Raw genomic sequence first — 18204 nt, forward strand, 5'->3', positions numbered from 1 at the left:
TTCAGTTGGTAGTAGATGGAACAAACAAAAGATTGGATGGAGTGATCAGAGATGTTCAAGATATAAAAACTAGTTTGGAATTCACACAACATAAAGTGGATGGATTGATGACTGGTTATAAGGATGTTGAAATAAAAATAAAGCAGTTTGAAAAGGATATTGTCAAGTCAAAGGAGGAACTAGACGGATTCTTTGTCAAACTGGATTATGTGGAAAATCAGATGAAGAGGACAAACATCATTGTGGATGGGATCTCTGATGAAAAAGATGAAAGCTGGATGAAATCAGAGGTGAAAGTTCGTGATATCCTTTCAAGTAAATTGGGGCTAGATGACTCCGAAATGGAAATCGAGCGAGCTCACAGGATCGGACAGTATCAAGAAGGGGGTAAGCCCAGAAAAGTTGTTGTTAAACTTCTACGTTTGAAAGATAAACAGACTATCATGTCATCAGCCAAGAGGTTAAAAGGCACAAACATTTTTATAAATGAAGACTTTTCTGAGGCTCTTCAGTTGAGAAGGAGGGAACTCCTTCCAAAATTAAGAGCTGCCCGGGACAGAGGTGAAAGAGCCTTCCTGAAATATGACAAGTTAGTCATCTTGTCCAGAACTGGAAATACTCAAACATAATTGCAATGCATTTTTAGAATGATTGTGTAATTATTATCTTACATTTTTGTTTGCTGTTTTGTTAGGAAGCAAGACAAGTTTATGGCATCTCTTTTAACAAAATTGTCAAAGAAAGGATTAATTATTGCACATTTAAATATATGTAGCCTCAAGAACAAAATTCATGAGGTGATGAGAATATGCACTGAAGATAATATTCAAGTTTTAGCATTGTCAGAAACACATTTAGATATGGCTATGAGTAATTCTGAGCTTATGATTAATGGTTTTAAATTGTATAGGAAAGACCGGGATAAATATGGTGGTGGAGTAGCCTTTTATATTAGAGAACATTTTGGTGTGTTGTTAAGGGAAGACTTAATGAACAGTTATATTGAAGACATATGGGTAGAGATTTCTGTTCCACACTGTAAACCAATTTTAGCTGGTTGTTGTTATCGGCCTCCTAGTGCTAATGTGCAGTATTTGGATAGAATATGTGAAAGTATGAACAGGGTCACAGATGAAAATAAGGCCATATTTTTATTGGGTGATTTTAATATTGATTGGATGGCTAAAAACTGCTCATTAACAAAAAAGTTAAAATCTATGGCTGATACTTGTAATCTCACACAAATGATTATCCAACCAACTAGAATTGTTATGAAGGCAAACAAGGTTAGTACTTCTAGCTGCATTGACCTTATATTTACCAATGTCCAGGAATTGTGTTCAAAGGCAGTATCAGTGGCAGTTGGCTGTAGTGATCACAATTTGATCGCATTAACTAAAAAGACAAAAATTCCCAAATCAGGAGCCAGGATTTTATTATCTAGGTCATATAAAAGATTCAATCAAGATATGTTTATTAATGAAGTTCAGAGTGTGCAGTGGACTGAAGTGTGTCAAGAAAAAGATGTTAATAAAGCCTTAAATATTTTTATGGATATAATAAATAAGATAATTGATAAATACGCCCCACTTAGAAAAAGATCAGTAAAAACTAAAAATGCTCCTTGGCTCGATGATGAGCTGAAGTGCTTAATGCTGCAAAGAGACAAGGCAAAGGAGGTAGTACAGAAATTAGGAAGTGACTACAATAAAAAATTCTATTGTAAGTTAAGAAATAGGGTTTCTAAATTAAATCATATTAAAAAAAGGGAATATTATAAGCAAAAAATTAGGTCTGCAGCTGGTGATTCCAAGAAAATATGGAAAACACTGAATGAAATAATGTGTAGGAAGACAAATAATTATCAAGGGTGTGTGGAAAATGAAGGTCAGTTTATTACTAAACCATTAGAGATAGCTAATTATTTTAACACCTTTTTTAACGATAAGGTGAACAATTTAAGATCTAGCATGTATGGCAATGATGTTCAATCAGCCTGTAGTCCTATTTCTAAAATAATGAAAAATAAATTATGCAGTTTTAATTTTAGGTCTGTTGATCAAACTACTGTAGAAGAGATGTTGCTTTCAATTCCAGATGATAAACCTTGTGGAGCTGATCAGTTAGATGGAAAATTGCTAAAAATGGTAGCTAGACAGCTTTCTCAACCGATCTGTCATATTTATAATAGGTGTTTGATTGGTGGCAAATATCCAAATCTTTGGAAAGAATCTAAAATTATTCCATTACTTAAAAAGGGAAAAACAGACTTTTTAGGTTCTAATTGCAGACCAATTAGCATACTTCCAATTTTGAGTAAGCTTTTAGAGAAGATTACCTTCAAGCAAATTTTACAATATTTTAGTACAAATGGATTACTTGCCAATGCTCAACATGCCTATCGACCAGGACACTCCACAAGTACTGCTCTTATACATATGACAGATGAATGGTTAGCATGTCTAGATAATAAGAAACTGGTTGGTGCTGTTTTAATTGATTTTACAGCAGCCTTTGATGTCATTGACCATGATATTCTTATGGCTAAACTAAAATGTTATGGTTTTTCATTGACAGCCCTTAATTGGATGGGAAGCTATCTTTCTAATAGAAAACAGAGAGTGTTTTATAATGGTTATTTTTCAGATGCTAAAAATACTTATTGTGGTGTTCCACAAGGAAGTTGCTTAGGTCCTTTATTGTTTTCTATTTTTATAAATGATTTACCATATGTTGTTAATAATGCTAATATAGTTATGTATGCAGATGACTCTACAATGTTTTCTGCAGCACATTCTTCAGCTGAACTAAAGAAAAATTTGAGTGATGAGCTTTTAACAATTTCTAAATGGGTTCAAATTAACAAATTAATTTTAAATATAGAAAAAACTAAATGCATAATTTTTAGCCAAAAATACAATATTTCTAGGGCTGCAGATTTGAATTTATTTATTGATGGGACGCCAGTGGAACAAGTAACAGATGTTACTTTGTTGGGCGTGATACTTGACAATACATTGTCCTGGTCCAAACATATAGATCATATAGTAAGCAGCATGGGTAAAGGTATAGCAGTAGCCAGGAAATGTTCTGCATTTATTTCGTCTTTGGTTTTAAAAGATGTGGTGCAGTCAATAGTTTTATCGCATCTTGAGTACTGCCCTATAATATGGTCAAGTGCATCAGAAAAGCACTTAAAAAAACTTCAGATTGTTCAGAATAGAGCAGCTAGGTTGGTGCTCCATTATCAATTTCAGGCCAGTGTTGCTGATATGCATAGAAAATTATCATGGCTTTTAGTGAAGGACAAATTACATTTACGAGTGTTGGTATATTTTTATAAGGTAATCAAGTATCACACACCATGTTTTTTCTTTGAAAAGCTTGTATATGTTGGTTTTAGACACGATCATAAAACACGTCAAGTGAGTAAGTCTCAACTGTTTTTACCATGTCCACAATCAAATTTGCTGAAAAAGACTGTATTTTATCGTGGCTCTGCTGCTTGGAATGTTGTTCCTATAAATATACGTAAAAGTAATTCAACACATGTGTTTAAAAGAAATTGTGTAAACATGTTGTTAAAGGTATAGACGTACTTCTGCTTGTGCTGCTACTATTAATATGTATGGGTATAGTTTTGTGATGTGACTGGATTAGCAATTGTATTTTTGTTATTATTTTATTTGTTTGAATGATTTTTTTGTATTGTGCAACTCTGTGGACCCCAGGAAGATTAGCAACCACTTTGTGGAAGCTAATGGGGATCCAAATTAACAATAAACAATAAACAATAAACAATAAGTCTTCCTAAACATTATCTGCACTATCGAAGACCCCTCAAAAAATATAAAAAATAATTTAATCACACACACAAATGAGCAGAGGTCAGTAGAGCAAGCCAAATCTCCATGTAAGCTCTGAATTCTTAACGTTGACCTCAATTCACAGTAGTAGAATTATCGAAAACCTTCTCCCATCGCTTTTTCTCTCATTTCTCCTTTTGGTGCACAAAACTCAACTGCACCGTTTGTTCTGTACCTGAGTTTGGCTTTGGTTCTGTGTTTGTATTCATGGTCTGGCCGAGCGTTCCTGATCCATAAAGGTGAAAAACAGACACACTGCGGTGTTGATGAGGGTGTGCATGGCCTCGTACAAGAGTTTTGGAGAAAACACGCTCCAGATGAAAAGGTGGTATCGGAGACCAGTGACCAGAACCACATAAAACACAGCTGGGATGGACCGCAGGAGCGCGAAGCAGTAGCTGCCATGACCAAGACCCATTACAGCCCTGAAAGAGAGAGAAAAAGACCAGAATGAAGATGTGCTGTCCAGTTATGGTCTGGACTGAGTCTATGATATGTGTCATTATAAAAGACTATAGTCATAAAACCATCAGGTTTCATCGACTGTGGTTCATTCCTCGTTTAATGCTAATGGAAAAGCTATTACTTCATTTACTAACCTTTGAGTATGTGTTATGTTTCACGACAAATGTCTACGGTACATTCATTAAGATAATGGTCTGATAGGGCAGCCATCAGCAGGTCTAGACGCAATAATCGGGCATACTAAAAGATAATGGGACCTTGATGGATTTGAATAGGCTGGATCAGGCTAGACTAGACTGTGTTAGACTGTCATGCATTTTACTGGACAAGATTGGATGTCCTCAACCTATAAACTAGATTGAATCTAATAGACTAAAATGGGGTAGATTACATTGGAATGAACTGAATGGACTGGACTAAAAGGGATTGAACTGGACTAATAACAGGACTGGACTATCATGAACTGAAGTTGGCTAGGCTAGATTAAATTACCTCAACCTATAAACTGGACTGGCTTTAATAAACTAGACTGGGCTAGATTACTTTGGATTTAATTGGTTTGGACTAGAAGAGACTGAATTGGACTAGAAAGGGCAGGGTTGGATTAGCATGAACTGAAGTCGGGGGTTTAAATGACCTCAACTTATGAACTGGACTGAACTGCGTTGCACTGAATTGGACCGAGCTGATAATAGACCTCAACCTATAAATTGCAGTTGATAACAGACTGGACTGGATTATACAATTTACAACTGAATTGTATGGACTGAAGTGGGTTAGGCTAGATTAGATGGCCTCAAACTATAACCGAACTGACTACACTGCAGTGAACTGGACTGGAATATGGTTTTACTGGACTAGACTGACCTACATTGAACTGATTAACACTGAACTAGAATGGACTGAACCATACTGAATTTGGCAAGACTGGGTGACTAAAACCAGACTAGTATGGAATGAAGTGGGTTAGGCTAGATAAAATGGCCTCAATCTATAAACTGGACTGGACTACATTTCACTGAACTGGACTGGAGTTGATTATACTGGATAGATTGACAGGGCTAGACTACACTGAACTGAATTAGACTTGACTAGAATGGACAGAACCGGACTAAATTAGACTATAATTGGCAGGAATGGATAGGACTGGACTAGTATTGAGTGGGTTACGCTATATATGAAGGCCTCATCCTATATACTAGACTGGAGCTGTGACAGACTGGATTTGTTTAGATTACACTGGACTGAAATGGATTGAACCGGAATAGAATGGATTTAAGTGGGTTTATACATTTAGCTAGATTAAATGGCCTCATTCTCTAAACTGGACTGGAGTTGATTTTATTGGACTAGACAGGACTAGATTACACTGAACTGAATTAGAATGGACTGTACTGGACTATAATGGGCGGGAATGGACTAGTACAGACTCAAGTGGATTAGGCTAGATATGATGTCTTCAACCTATAAACTGGGCAGGAGCTGATGATAGAATGGATTGATTTAAATTACTTTGGACTGAAATGTATTGGACTGGACTAGAATGGACTGAAGTGGGTTAGGCTAGATTAAATGGCCTCAATCTATAAACTGGACTATATTGAATGGGCAAGACTATATTGGACTGAATTATGATTCAGCTATATTAGATGGTCTCAACCTATAAACTGGACTGGTTTACACTACTTTGGACTGAACTGGTCTAGAACAGTCAGGACTGGACTATTATGGGCCAGACAAGATGACCTCAACCTATAAACTGGACTGGAGCTGATGTCAGACTGGATTGGTCTGGACTGGACTACATTGGACTGAAATGGATTAGACTGGACTATTATAGACTGACGTGTGTTAGGCTAGATTAAATGGCCTCAATCTAAAAACTGTACTGGACTACATTTCACTGAACTAAACTTTGATTTTACTGGACTTACTGAAATTATACATTTTACTGAAATACTGGATTTAACTTTGGTTATGGTTGGGTTGGGCTAGATGGTCTCAGCCTATAAACAGCCTATAAACTGGAGTGATTTACAGTACTTTGGACTGAACTGGTCTAGACTGGGCAGGACTAGACTAGATTTCCCCAACCTACAATAAAACAGCGTTCTGTCATTTTAACTCATTTTGAACAAATATTCAGTGTTTCAGCCTGAAGAACAAGTGTTACTCATATGGTAGACACCAGAATCTAGTTCCTGGATTGCAGGCTGTTGTATCAGAAATCTTTTCTCTAGCCCCGGGCGAATCAATGTGCGAACAGTCCGGTCAACCTTTGACTCACACTGTGAGAGTTTGGCTTCTCCAAGGAGCAAATGCCCTTATTCCTCTTTCACACGAATTTGAATGTAGGGCAGGTTCTACAGCGCCAAACAGAAAAAGCTCCACAATCTGCGGACATGAGTCAAAGACACTCCGGCACCAGCCTTGCATAAAAAATGGAAATTTATTGTTGTGGCGACATAAATATTGATAGCCCAATTCCCTGAAGTGGTAAACACAGTGCTTTCTGTCAATACTGATATGGCAAGTGAAACATTAGGAGAAAATAATCAAGCATGCAGCTCCCATCTTTCACAAACATCGAGCTGGATCAAGCCAGCTGAAGATGCTCCCGGATGAGCACAATGGCCTGGCGTGTTTTGTTGTGAGTTTAAACTCCTTCATTCCTCTACCCAAAGGGACTGCCGCAGGCTGGCCTATAAAACCCCTCTCACAGGGAGAAAGCGAGAGGCTCATTCTGGGAGATTTCCTATCCGGTGTAATTATGCTCACACATTTTATATGACTAGACAACTAGGCAAGGATAAGTGAGAGCAGTGCAGGGTTCAACCTGGAAACTAAACAGTGAATTTAAATTACATTACGAGACAAACAAGCAAAAGCCAAAGACTGACAGGAGAAATCACTACCAAAACACATTTAAGGGGACGGTGATTTACTCACCCTCACGTGCTGCCAAACCTTTGATGGGACACAAAGCTTGACTACATTTATGGTAATTTAATAGAGTTTCTTCTTTTATGTTCTGGAGGAGAAAGAAAGTCATACAGGTTTGGAACGACATGAGAGCGAATAAATGATAAAAAAATTCATTTCTGGGGTGAGCTGTTCCTTTAAACTTGTTTGTTTTTGCTGTTGTAATATGCAAGAATCTGGAGCAATCTTGGTTAGTTTCTACTACTTCCCCAAGTTTTACAAAATAGGAATGTGACAGAAAGGCCAATATAGTTTACCAAGAGTAGACAGACTGAAAACACGATGCTCTCTGCTCTGTTGGACATAACATCAATCAATACAACAGCAAACAGCAAACCACATTTAATACTGAATCATCTGAGGAACAACATATCGTTCAGTCCAGTTTTGACTGCTCCATCATTTTGACTGACAGTTGGCTTGTATAAACAGACCGGCTGATTTCCAGACCTGTGGAGCTGCTCATACTCACAGTGAATCTTCTGTAAACTGTGCAACAACATCACAGTCTCCGCTGCTGATTCCCGACAGCACTGCCTAAAATCATTTTCCCGCGTCTGTCACAAATTTCTCTGCGAACAGAACGGTGGTCCTTCTCCGCCTTGCGAGGAGTTTGCCGGCGGATGAAGGCATTTGCAATTCAAATCCACACCTCAGACACTCAGGTAGTAGATTGTTTGCAGGATTCAATATCCCTGAACACAAAGCACCTGTTGCCTCGGAGGAAATGAAATATCTCTTAACAAGCCTCCGTATTTCTCTCTATCAAATGGATTGTGTAAATGCTCGGCTCAGATGGGGGATGGGTCAGCCGGGCCTGCAGGGATTCCAGAAAGCGGAGTATTGATCAAAGAGCATTTCCTGGATCTCTTGTGTGTATGAGTTTGTGCGCTGTAGTGACACTGCTGACTGAGCATGCTGAATTATGTAAGTCAGACTGAACGTCTCACCACTTAAGACGGTCATTTATCAGGCTCTAGTCGGACAGCACTTTAGGGGAAATCTTTTGAGGCTCACAGGGACAGACTTTATAATGAGATAAATAAAGAGTGGGTGGTTCACAGAGGCAGAGTTTGAAGCTCTGCATTTATGTGGGGTTATGGGATATACAGAGTGCATCTACCAGGGTCACAAATGAATTGCAAATGCCTTTTAAAGTCAAATTTGATTCTTTAATTCGAATTGAGGAAGTAAAATGGAATGCAGAAGTTTGAATGTGAAGGAAAGCAAAATTAACTGTAATTCAAAGAAAATCATATAACTAATTTTTAACTAGAAAAGCAAAGTTTGAATAGCTTTGAAGTTTGAAAGTTTAGAACTCCAATATATAGAATGACTAATCAATATATACTGTAGATTAATTAACATGCAGTATGTGGATCAGGGTGGAAAAAGCTTTTTCACAATCCAATTTCTCAGAATAAAATTCCTTAAATTAACATTTTTTTCATTCCAACTAAAATTTCAACTTCCGTTAAAATTTCAGCTGATTAATTTGAACCAATTTGTTCCATATTCCATCTTTCATTTAGAATTTTGCCCTATCCTGACATGACTGACACAAATGCAGCTGTGTTCATATTGATTCCATGGTCTAAAGAGTGCAATTCAAACACTCCCAAACCATGCAAATAGTAAACAATGTATCATTCTCAGGCATAACTGAAAAACTGGCATTAAACCGCAAAGTGAAAAAATGTGGAGCAATACTAAAGCGTTGGTGTAAAAGCAAATAAATTATGCATGCATCCTGTGTTTTATGGTAATCAGATCAATTTCATCACAACTACACCAGTCTATGCTCTAGAATGATTTAAAAATCATGAATATTAATATTTACACATGATGAAAACAACAACTCTCAAACCCCACCTAAGACTGACGTGCCTTTAAAACTTTTACAGTATGTAAATGCCCTCTGTGTTTGCATGTAAAATGAGAAGCAACTCTAATAAAATACAGCGGAATGCTTTAAAGTTGGGATCTGAAGAATCTGCAGCTGCTACGCAAAGGTCACATACACTCCAGCTCAATTTGGTTGTAAATTCACCTTTTAGTGCTTAATCCTGTTCAGTACACACGGTTGCCATGATTTTGCCAAGACATGTTCCTGGATCAACATCTTCTGATGATCCTGGATCAACATTATTGTCCAAAAATATAGACTTAACCCAATCCCTACCCCTAAACCTAAACGTACCCATAATTTATTCCTAAAATCAGTGGGAAATGATAACTGATTAACAAGGGTGTAGAAGCACCTAACTCTGGTTGTAAGCGTTTTTTTCAGGGGAAATCCATTGAAGTTTAGTTTACTTCGGAACATTCATTCACGGATTTACAAAATTTACTAGAGAAGTGTGAAACGTGATACAATCAATACATCTGTAGGTTAAATAAATACTATTTAAATTTATGTCTCACACACTTTAATACCCTTTGCATGGAACATATACGCTCGTGGGGCGTTTGCTTTCAGTGCTATCAGGCTAAAGTTAGAATTTTCCAAGATCTCCTACTGCACCTTTAACTCCTGAAAATTTCAGGTAGTGACAACAGCATCCACAGAAACTCTATACAGTGTTTACAGAAACTGAACTAACTAGTTAACTAGTTATTAACTTAACTTAAATTAACTTAATCTGCGTTGAGTATTTTCTGCATGTAGTAAAATAAAAATCACAGAGTATACTTTGATTTAGCATTGCCAGATCTTGCTAGAAAAAAAAAAAAACTCCAATTAAGAACATGTCCATAATAAACTCAAAACCAAATGGTATTTCTTAGAAGTAAGCCACATGGCTTACTTTATTAACTCCTTAAACTGGATTGCTTTGCGAGTTATGCCCAAACTACAAGCCCAAAGATGGTTGATAAGCATCGGTTATCTGAGAGCTCTATGCAATGCAACTAAAATGTTCCCAGGTCCAGAAACATAGGACAAGGACATCGTAAAAAATAGTCCATGTGACATCAGTTGTTCATAATTTTATGAAGCTTAGGAATACTTTTTGTGTGCAAAGAAAACAATAGTAACTTAATTTATTCAACAATGCTTCTCTATGAGTTACCGTTGTTTGTGTTCAGTATGCTCGCACTTTCGCCAAATTTAATCAGTATTTTTTACGTTCAGTAGACAGCGTGGGCATACTGGGTACTGCCCAAAATGTCCGAAAAGATGTTAACTCGGGGAGAAGAATTGGTGAATAAATCATGTTATTATTGTTTTCTTTGTGCCAAAAGAGTATACTCGTAGCTTTGTTAAATTACAGTTGAACTTTTGATATCACATGAACTATTTTACCAATGTCCTTGCAATGTTTCTGGACCTGGGAATATTGCAGTTGCGTTGCTGTCTACAGAGGGCCAGAGAGCTCTCAGATTTCATCAAAAATATCTTAATTTGTGTTGCAAAAGGTGAATAAAAGTCTTGGGTTTGGAACGACATGAGGGTGATTAATGACAGAATTTTGGGTGAACTAACCCTTTAAGTTCTTCAGCTGTTTAGTGATACCAGTATCTATCCTACAGTACTTGCGTCTTATTGCCTCATCATGGTTGGATGGAACAAGTTTCTGAACACCTCAGTGTGTATGTGGGTGGTCTTACATGTCTGATGTCAGAAGGCTTTTGTAGAGTGCGGAGGAACTCTTGAGTGCTGAATGTTACAGTAAGTAACTCTTTTAGCTCAAATGACCAAGTAAAAATTTGATTCCTTCTGGAATGACCTCTTAAAGAATAATTTCTGTAAAAATCGAGAGGCCAGTAAAATCTGTGTAAGCGTGTGTGTGTGTCTTGGGTGAAGTCTGATTGTCTCGGCATGATTTCCATTATTCATTGTTCTGTGAGTGGCTCTAATTGTACCATCATTACCAGCTCGAGCTCTAATAACTGGCTCCGATTCCTCATTCGCTCTGACAGATCACTTCAAGCGCCATTAAAACAATTATCTTAAAAAACTAGCACTGATTAATATTCCCATAATGCTCTGTAATTATGTATCACTGATATGTGGATTAGGCCTGAATATTTGAAAACAGTCTTTTTTGTCTGTTTTCTATTTTAAAGTTATACAAATGTTGAGAATTTATTTTTTTTTGGCTAAAGAAAATGAAAGAAGAGGTTTGCTATGAGAAAAAAAAAAACTGCAGACGTCCCCGGTACAGTGAACTACAGAAGCACTGTTATTGCCCTATAACTCATGAGTCATTTCAAGCTTTTTTTTTTTTACTGCACTGCAGTATTTTTAATAAAAAAGTGTCACATCGAAAGGTTGTTGCAGCATCATTGCATAAAACTCAGTTTAATGAGGCCAATGTTGAGTAAAACACAATGTTCTTTGCCAAACTTTGTAGAAAAACTCTAACTATGGTAATACAAAACGTTCCCAAAAAAGCTGAAAAAATATACAGATATTTTAGTATAATTAATATGCTATTAGATTTTTTTTCATATTTAGATTTGTATAAATTCTATTATTTTTTCATTTTAAAGATTGTTTTCATCATTTATTTTGAATGTCTATTACAGGTTTTAATTTCAGTTTTAGCTATTTTAGTACATCAAATTAAACTAGAATTAAAAGTTAGTGAACTAACTTTGATGTTGGCTTGGCCATCTTGGCCATGGGGCAAAAGAGCCACAGTACTTGTGTGCCCAACATTCTTGAGTTGCCCCGCTGCAAAAAATTTAAAACAATAATACCATAAAAATACACCTGCAACAGTCTTTTTCCATGGTCCCTTGCTGTTTTCTTTTTTAATAAAAAGCCTAGGCTATGATAACAGCTACGACAGGGTTGTCTAGCTGAATGCGAAATAAGACATGCAAAAACCATAATCTCCTAAATACCATTCAATTTGATGTTATTTTAATAGTACTGACAACATATTTTAAGTTATCACACATTACTGAAAAATTAAAGAAGGGACACTATATATAGTATACTTCGGTGAGTCAAGAGCTAAACAAAAAGTCCTGTTTCATTACAAAATACTGTAACTTTTATAAACGTTATACTATCACCACAAAATTTTAATTAATATTTATTAAAAAATAAATATTTAATAAAACTGAAACTTAAATATATTATTTCTATAGGCTATACAAAACAGAAAAGAAAGACTAAATATGAAGGCTGAATAAGCTGATCTATAGCATGTTAAATGGTGGTTGCCTGTCTATGAATGGTACACCCCTCTAAGCTCACAGAAGTGGTTTGACCCAAGTCCTCAGCAGCCAATGAAATTGACCTCTTCAAACTGATTTTTAACGTGTACTTCACGTGTATTTCAACGTGAAATACACGTTAAATACCCGCTGATTTTTCACGTGTAAACAACATGTATTTAACGCCTTAAACAATATTGGATATAATATCGGAGTAATATAGTATTTTAAGAAGCTATTAAAAAAATATATAAATGACTTTACCATGTTGTGCAGCGCAGATAAATAAATAATATTAAATACGTGTTGCCTACGCATGAAATACACGTATTTAACGTGTTGTTGACGCGTTAAAATTCACATGTATTTGACCCTCTTGGCCTTCCATACACATTAGACGTGAAAAAAGGACATTGCGTTGTTTTGATATGGATTACTTTATCACAGAATATTTGTTCAGGAGCACTTGTTTAGTTTAAAAGTAGACATGTCAAGCTTTCTATAGATATATCACTCATGTCTCTTCCTTGAGTATTCATGGAGTTACAGTTCATTTTAATGACATGTTTGTAAATGAAGATCAGCGCAGACCAAGGCTGCAGACAGCACACCTTGTTTGTTATCTTTATTTTATAAGTGCCCAAAGTTTTGTTGTTGTTATGTTTGTATCCAAAAAAAGTAGACCCTTTACAGAGACACGTTAAGATTCACGTGTATTTGACCCTCTTGGCCTTCCATACACATTAGACGTGAAAAAAGGACATCGCGTTGTTTTGATATGGATTACTTTATCACAGAATATTTGTTCGTCAGCACTTGTTTGGTTTAAAAGTAGACATGTCAAGCTTTCTATAGATATATCTCTCATGTCTCTTTGTTGAGTATTCACGGAGTTACAGTTCATTTTGATGACGTGTTTGTAAATGAAGATCAGCGCAGACCAAGGCTGCACCTTGTTTGTTATATTTATTTTATGAGTGCACAAAGTTTTGTTGTTATTATGTTTGTATCCAAAAAAAGTAGACCCTTTACAGATTCGATTGATGTATTGCTCTTATCTGTATGATTAAAACTGAAAGTGTAATTTAAGTAAATTTCGGGGTTATCAGGAGAAAATGACTCAAAACGACTCCAGAGTTAAAAGGCTATCGTGACTTTTTTTCCTTCCAGTATTCATAAGCTGTATCACGCTGTCAAATTATATTTCATTTTGCACACATAAACAGTTCAAAAACACCTGAATTCTGCTCTTGTTGTGTTCTAATGGGTGGATTAGTGCAATTCGCTGTGATATTGAAGCGCTCGTTTCTCTCTCGTCAGAGACATAATTTATAAATGAGATCTGACCCGGTAATAATAACATATGTTGGTTTAGCTTGTCAGTGTGAATGAAATGTGTAGCCTATTTATTTGTCCGATCTCGCCCCGAAACGCGGCTGTCATGTGGACTTCAAGTGTTCAGAGAAATCGCGAGCTCGCGGACATTTGGCTGCCGCGAATATATCATGTTATTACTTTAAACAGTTCAGAAACATCTGAATTTAGCTCTTGGTGTGCTCTAACGTGTGGATTGCGTGCAATCGCCGTTTTAAAAGGTCTTAAATAAGAATGAATTCGCTCGTTGTGAGCTCATGTAGACAATGCCTCCAGCAGCTGACCAGCCGTGATTCTTTTCTCGCCTGACTGGTCTCTGCCCAGAAATAAATTATTAATGAGCCCTGACCCCTGTAATCAGATATGTTGGTTTAGCTTGTCAGTTTGAGGGAAATTGTATTATTTACTTGTATTTTTAACCAATGTAAAAGTGAAAGTAAACAAAACTCCGGGTATTGCAACCAGTAGGGGCGCGATTTTTCTCAGACAATGGAAGTCTATGGGTAATGAGTTTTTACATTTAAAAATTAATTTAAAAAAAACTTTAAGTCTGATCAGTCTGAAAAGATATAGCAACCAGCACCGCTCTATCCCCCAGGTGTCTGCCGAGTTTGGGGCTTGTGGCTTTAAAGCCCTAGGAGGAGTAGCGTTTAGAATTTCTGTCAGAAAAATAATAATAAGAAAAAGAGGAAAAAGAAGAAGTTTAAATAGCATAACAGTATGTTGGCTTGTTGCCAAGCCAACATAATAATTACGAAAATGAGAGAGAAAATAAGATCAATATATTATTTTTTTATTTTTTTATTTATATTGTATTTCAGATCAGCTTTTTTAATAATGTTAGATGTAATCAACAATAATAAGCCTGGTATGATGTCAGAAACATGAAAAATGCTGTATATGATAACCCACAAGGACTCAAAACTACAAGTTTACATTCATATAAAGTACATATAGGAGTCTTAAAGGTACAACAGGAAAGGCCTATTTCATTAAAATTGGTGTAGGTTTTACTAATTAATACAAATAATTACAAAGAAAGAACAGTAAGTAACACATCAGTAAAAAGAGTGAAATTATTATTTTATTTATTATTTTATTCAACAGTTTTTTCATGTCTTTGAATCTGATTGGCTGAGAGGAGTGCAATATTCTTGTGATAACAGAACTCCAACCGTTTCACTGTTTGTATCACTCTGCTTTGATTTTATAAATAATAGTACTGTTTTTACACAGAATGTTGTTTTAAGTGTTTTTACCCGAGAATTAGGCTGGGTGATAAGGCCAAAACATTATGCACAAAACGACGACAACAGAGCACGGAAATTTTTATTAGTAAAATAGCTTAGACGGGCTACTGACTAGCAACGTTATATTTCTCTGCAATGAGGGGGTAAAATGTTGTTTTTATGCCTCATTGCTTGTAGAGAGAGATGCGCAGACACATGCGGTTCACACACCTGGAACTTTCATCCCTCTTTCTCTCTCTCTCTCTGTTTTTCTCTCTCTGACTAATTCATATAAATGATATAATTTTTTTTGTTAACAACTGTTTATTGAATTTTCTTTTGTTTACAACAGCAGAAAACAAAAAGCAACTGAGCAAATGTAGAACCCATCCCAACCCATCCCACCCCCTGGTAGACTAAAGAGTAGAGAAGAAAAATAATAAATAAATACATAAAGTAAAATAAACAATAATATAAATAAATTAAGTAATATTAATACATAAAATATAATAAAATAATTCTTACAAAGATTTTAGAAAAGATGATACGACATTAAAAGATGAATGCCATAAATTAACAGTTTTCACATTAGATCCATGTATACGAGAAATTGAGAGTTCCATTGAGATAATATCTAACAAATAAACCGCCCAGGTTCTTCTGTCCATTGTGTGAGGAGGATTCCAACGATTGACTAGCAACTTTTTTGCTGCAGTGAGAGCAGCTAACAGTAAACATCTTTGTTGGACAGACAAGGTGAGGTCCCAAAAATCATTCATGAAAAAATGACGTGGAGACAAACATATCTCAGTACCCAACAAATAAGAAAGGTCCTGTGAGAGCTGAATCCAAAAAGGAGAGAGAGAGGGGCACTCCCAAAAAAAATGCAAAAATGTGCCTAAAAGTCCTTGCGGACAGAGAACACACTTAGGAGAAGACGACAGATTCATATGATAACGTTTCAGTGGGGTCAAGTAAACCCTATGCAGCAATTTCCAATGAATAATTTGGTGGTTTGGGTTTTTAGAAGACAGTTTAAACATTCCCCATATCTGATCTGAGAATAAAACCTGCACATCCTCATTAAGATCCTTAGCCCAAACAGTTGTAATAGATAGAGGTTTGTAAGAATGCTCAAGAAGAAAAAGATAGATGACTGAAGCAGAGGAAGGAGATTCCTCAGAGGGAAGGATTAGTTTGCGCAAAGGGTGAATAGGCAATTGAGAGTTCCAGGGCACCCCATATGCCCGCAGGGCTGACCTAATGCGCAAATACATAAAAAAGGAAGTGCCTGGCAGATTATATTGAGTTTTGAGATTCTGAAAGGATTGTAAACCACTATCATCATAAATATCTCCCAGAGTATTTACTTTGTGATGAGTCCATTGCGGACAATGGAATGGAGTGTTGCCTGACAAAAGATTATTATTGTGAAAAATTGGAGTATGCTTATGCCAAATTTCAACTAATTGTAAACGTCTTTCAACATCCCTCCATGTAGAAAGGAGATGGGTTACAATGGGACCAAACCTAGATTTACACTGCCTAAGCGGAACCCCAGAAAAAACAAGATCCTTCAATTTATATGGATAGACAATAGATTCCTCAATTGCTCTCCAAGATTCAGAAGCATCAGGGTCAAACCAAACTGATAAAGGGCGGAGGGAAAAGGCTTGGGCATACAATCTAAAATTAGGGAAAGAAAGACCTCCATGTAATCTACTTCGTTGTAAAGTAGTCAGTTTAATACGAGGACGTTTCCCATCCCATATATACCGTGAAACACATGCATCAAGTTTGTTCCAGTAACCAACCGGTGGAGCAAGAGGAATCATAGAAGAGAAGAAATTAATACGTGGGAGAACATTCATTTTAATCACCGATATACGAGCCTGAAAAGAAGTAAGAAGACGAGACCAATTTTCTAAATCTGAGGATATTTTGCCTAGAATACTACTATAGTTTTTTGAAATAATTTCTTGCAGGGAAGGAAAAATATCTATCCCCAGGTACTTAAAGTTTGGAACTACTGGAATAGATACAGAAAGGGAAATGGGATCAAATTTAGAATTGAGGGGAAGTAGACATGACTTACTCCAATTAATTTTAAACCCAGAGAGAGATCCAAAATGGTCAAATAAATTCAATACATGGGGAATAGAATGTGACGGCTTCTCCAGAAACAATAAGATATCATCTGCGAATAAAGAAATATGATGATGAGTATTCCTTATACTTATGGGAAAAATAGTTTCAGATAGTCGGACCGCTTGTGCTAAGGGTTCCAAAGATAAGGCGAATAAAAGAGGAGAAAGCGGGCAACCCTGACGAGTACCTCGATGTATAAAGAATGGGTTAGAGCAGACAGAACCTGTGAGAACAGAGGCTGCTGGATTGGCGTACAGAACTTTAATCATGTTTATGAAACTTGATCCTAGACCCAGATGCTGTAGAACCGCCCATAAATAGTTCCATTCTAGCTGGTCAAAAGCTTTCATTGCATCTAGAGATAATACTGCACAAGGGGAGGACGAACTATTAGTTGAATTAATAATATGATATAACCTGCGTAAATTATCTGATGCTGAGCGAGATTTAATGAACCCTGTTTGATCATGGTGAACTAGTCTGTTCATATATTTCTCTAAACGACGAGATAGTACCTTGGCATATAATTTAACATCAGTCCCTATCAAAGAGAGAGGTCGGTAACTAGAACAGGAAGTCGGATCCTTATCTTTTTTTAACAAGAGAGAAATCACAGCTATATTAATAGACGGGTGAAATGAACCTTGAGTAACTGAAAAATTTATCATATCTAACAAGAGGGAGCCTAAATCCGACCAAAAAGTAATATACAATTCGACAGGAATACCATCTAAACCTGGGGATTTCCCCTTGTTCATAGATCGAATTGCTGACTCCAGCTCTTGAAGGGTAATCGGTTCAGCCAGGTAATCAGAGTCTGAATCTGACAGCCTAGGTAAATCAAGGTTGGACAGAAAAGATGCAAAAGTGTCAGGGTCACCAACAGCAGAAGAAGTATAGAGGTTAGAGTAAAAAGAATGAAAAGAAATATTAATGTCTTTTGGATCTGTCACAATGAGCCCGGATTGGGA

General features: G+C 36.4%; 1 protein-coding gene across 1 annotated transcript in view; it reads right to left on the reverse strand.

Moving 5' to 3' along the window:
* Positions 1-1820: 1820 nt before the first annotated feature.
* The window catches only part of LOC113071010 (GPI ethanolamine phosphate transferase 2-like), a 135461-nt gene continuing 119077 nt past the window's right edge, over positions 1821-18204 (reverse strand). The window contains exon 13 of the mRNA XM_026244390.1: positions 1821-4291. Coding sequence (XP_026100175.1) covers positions 4072-4291 — 220 coding nt within the window. The 3' untranslated portion in view covers positions 1821-4071. The remainder of the gene's footprint in view (positions 4292-18204) is intronic.

The sequence above is a fragment of the Carassius auratus genome, unplaced genomic scaffold (assembly GCF_003368295.1).
Source record: "Carassius auratus strain Wakin unplaced genomic scaffold, ASM336829v1 scaf_tig00005670, whole genome shotgun sequence".
NCBI lineage: Eukaryota > Metazoa > Chordata > Actinopteri > Cypriniformes > Cyprinidae > Carassius > Carassius auratus.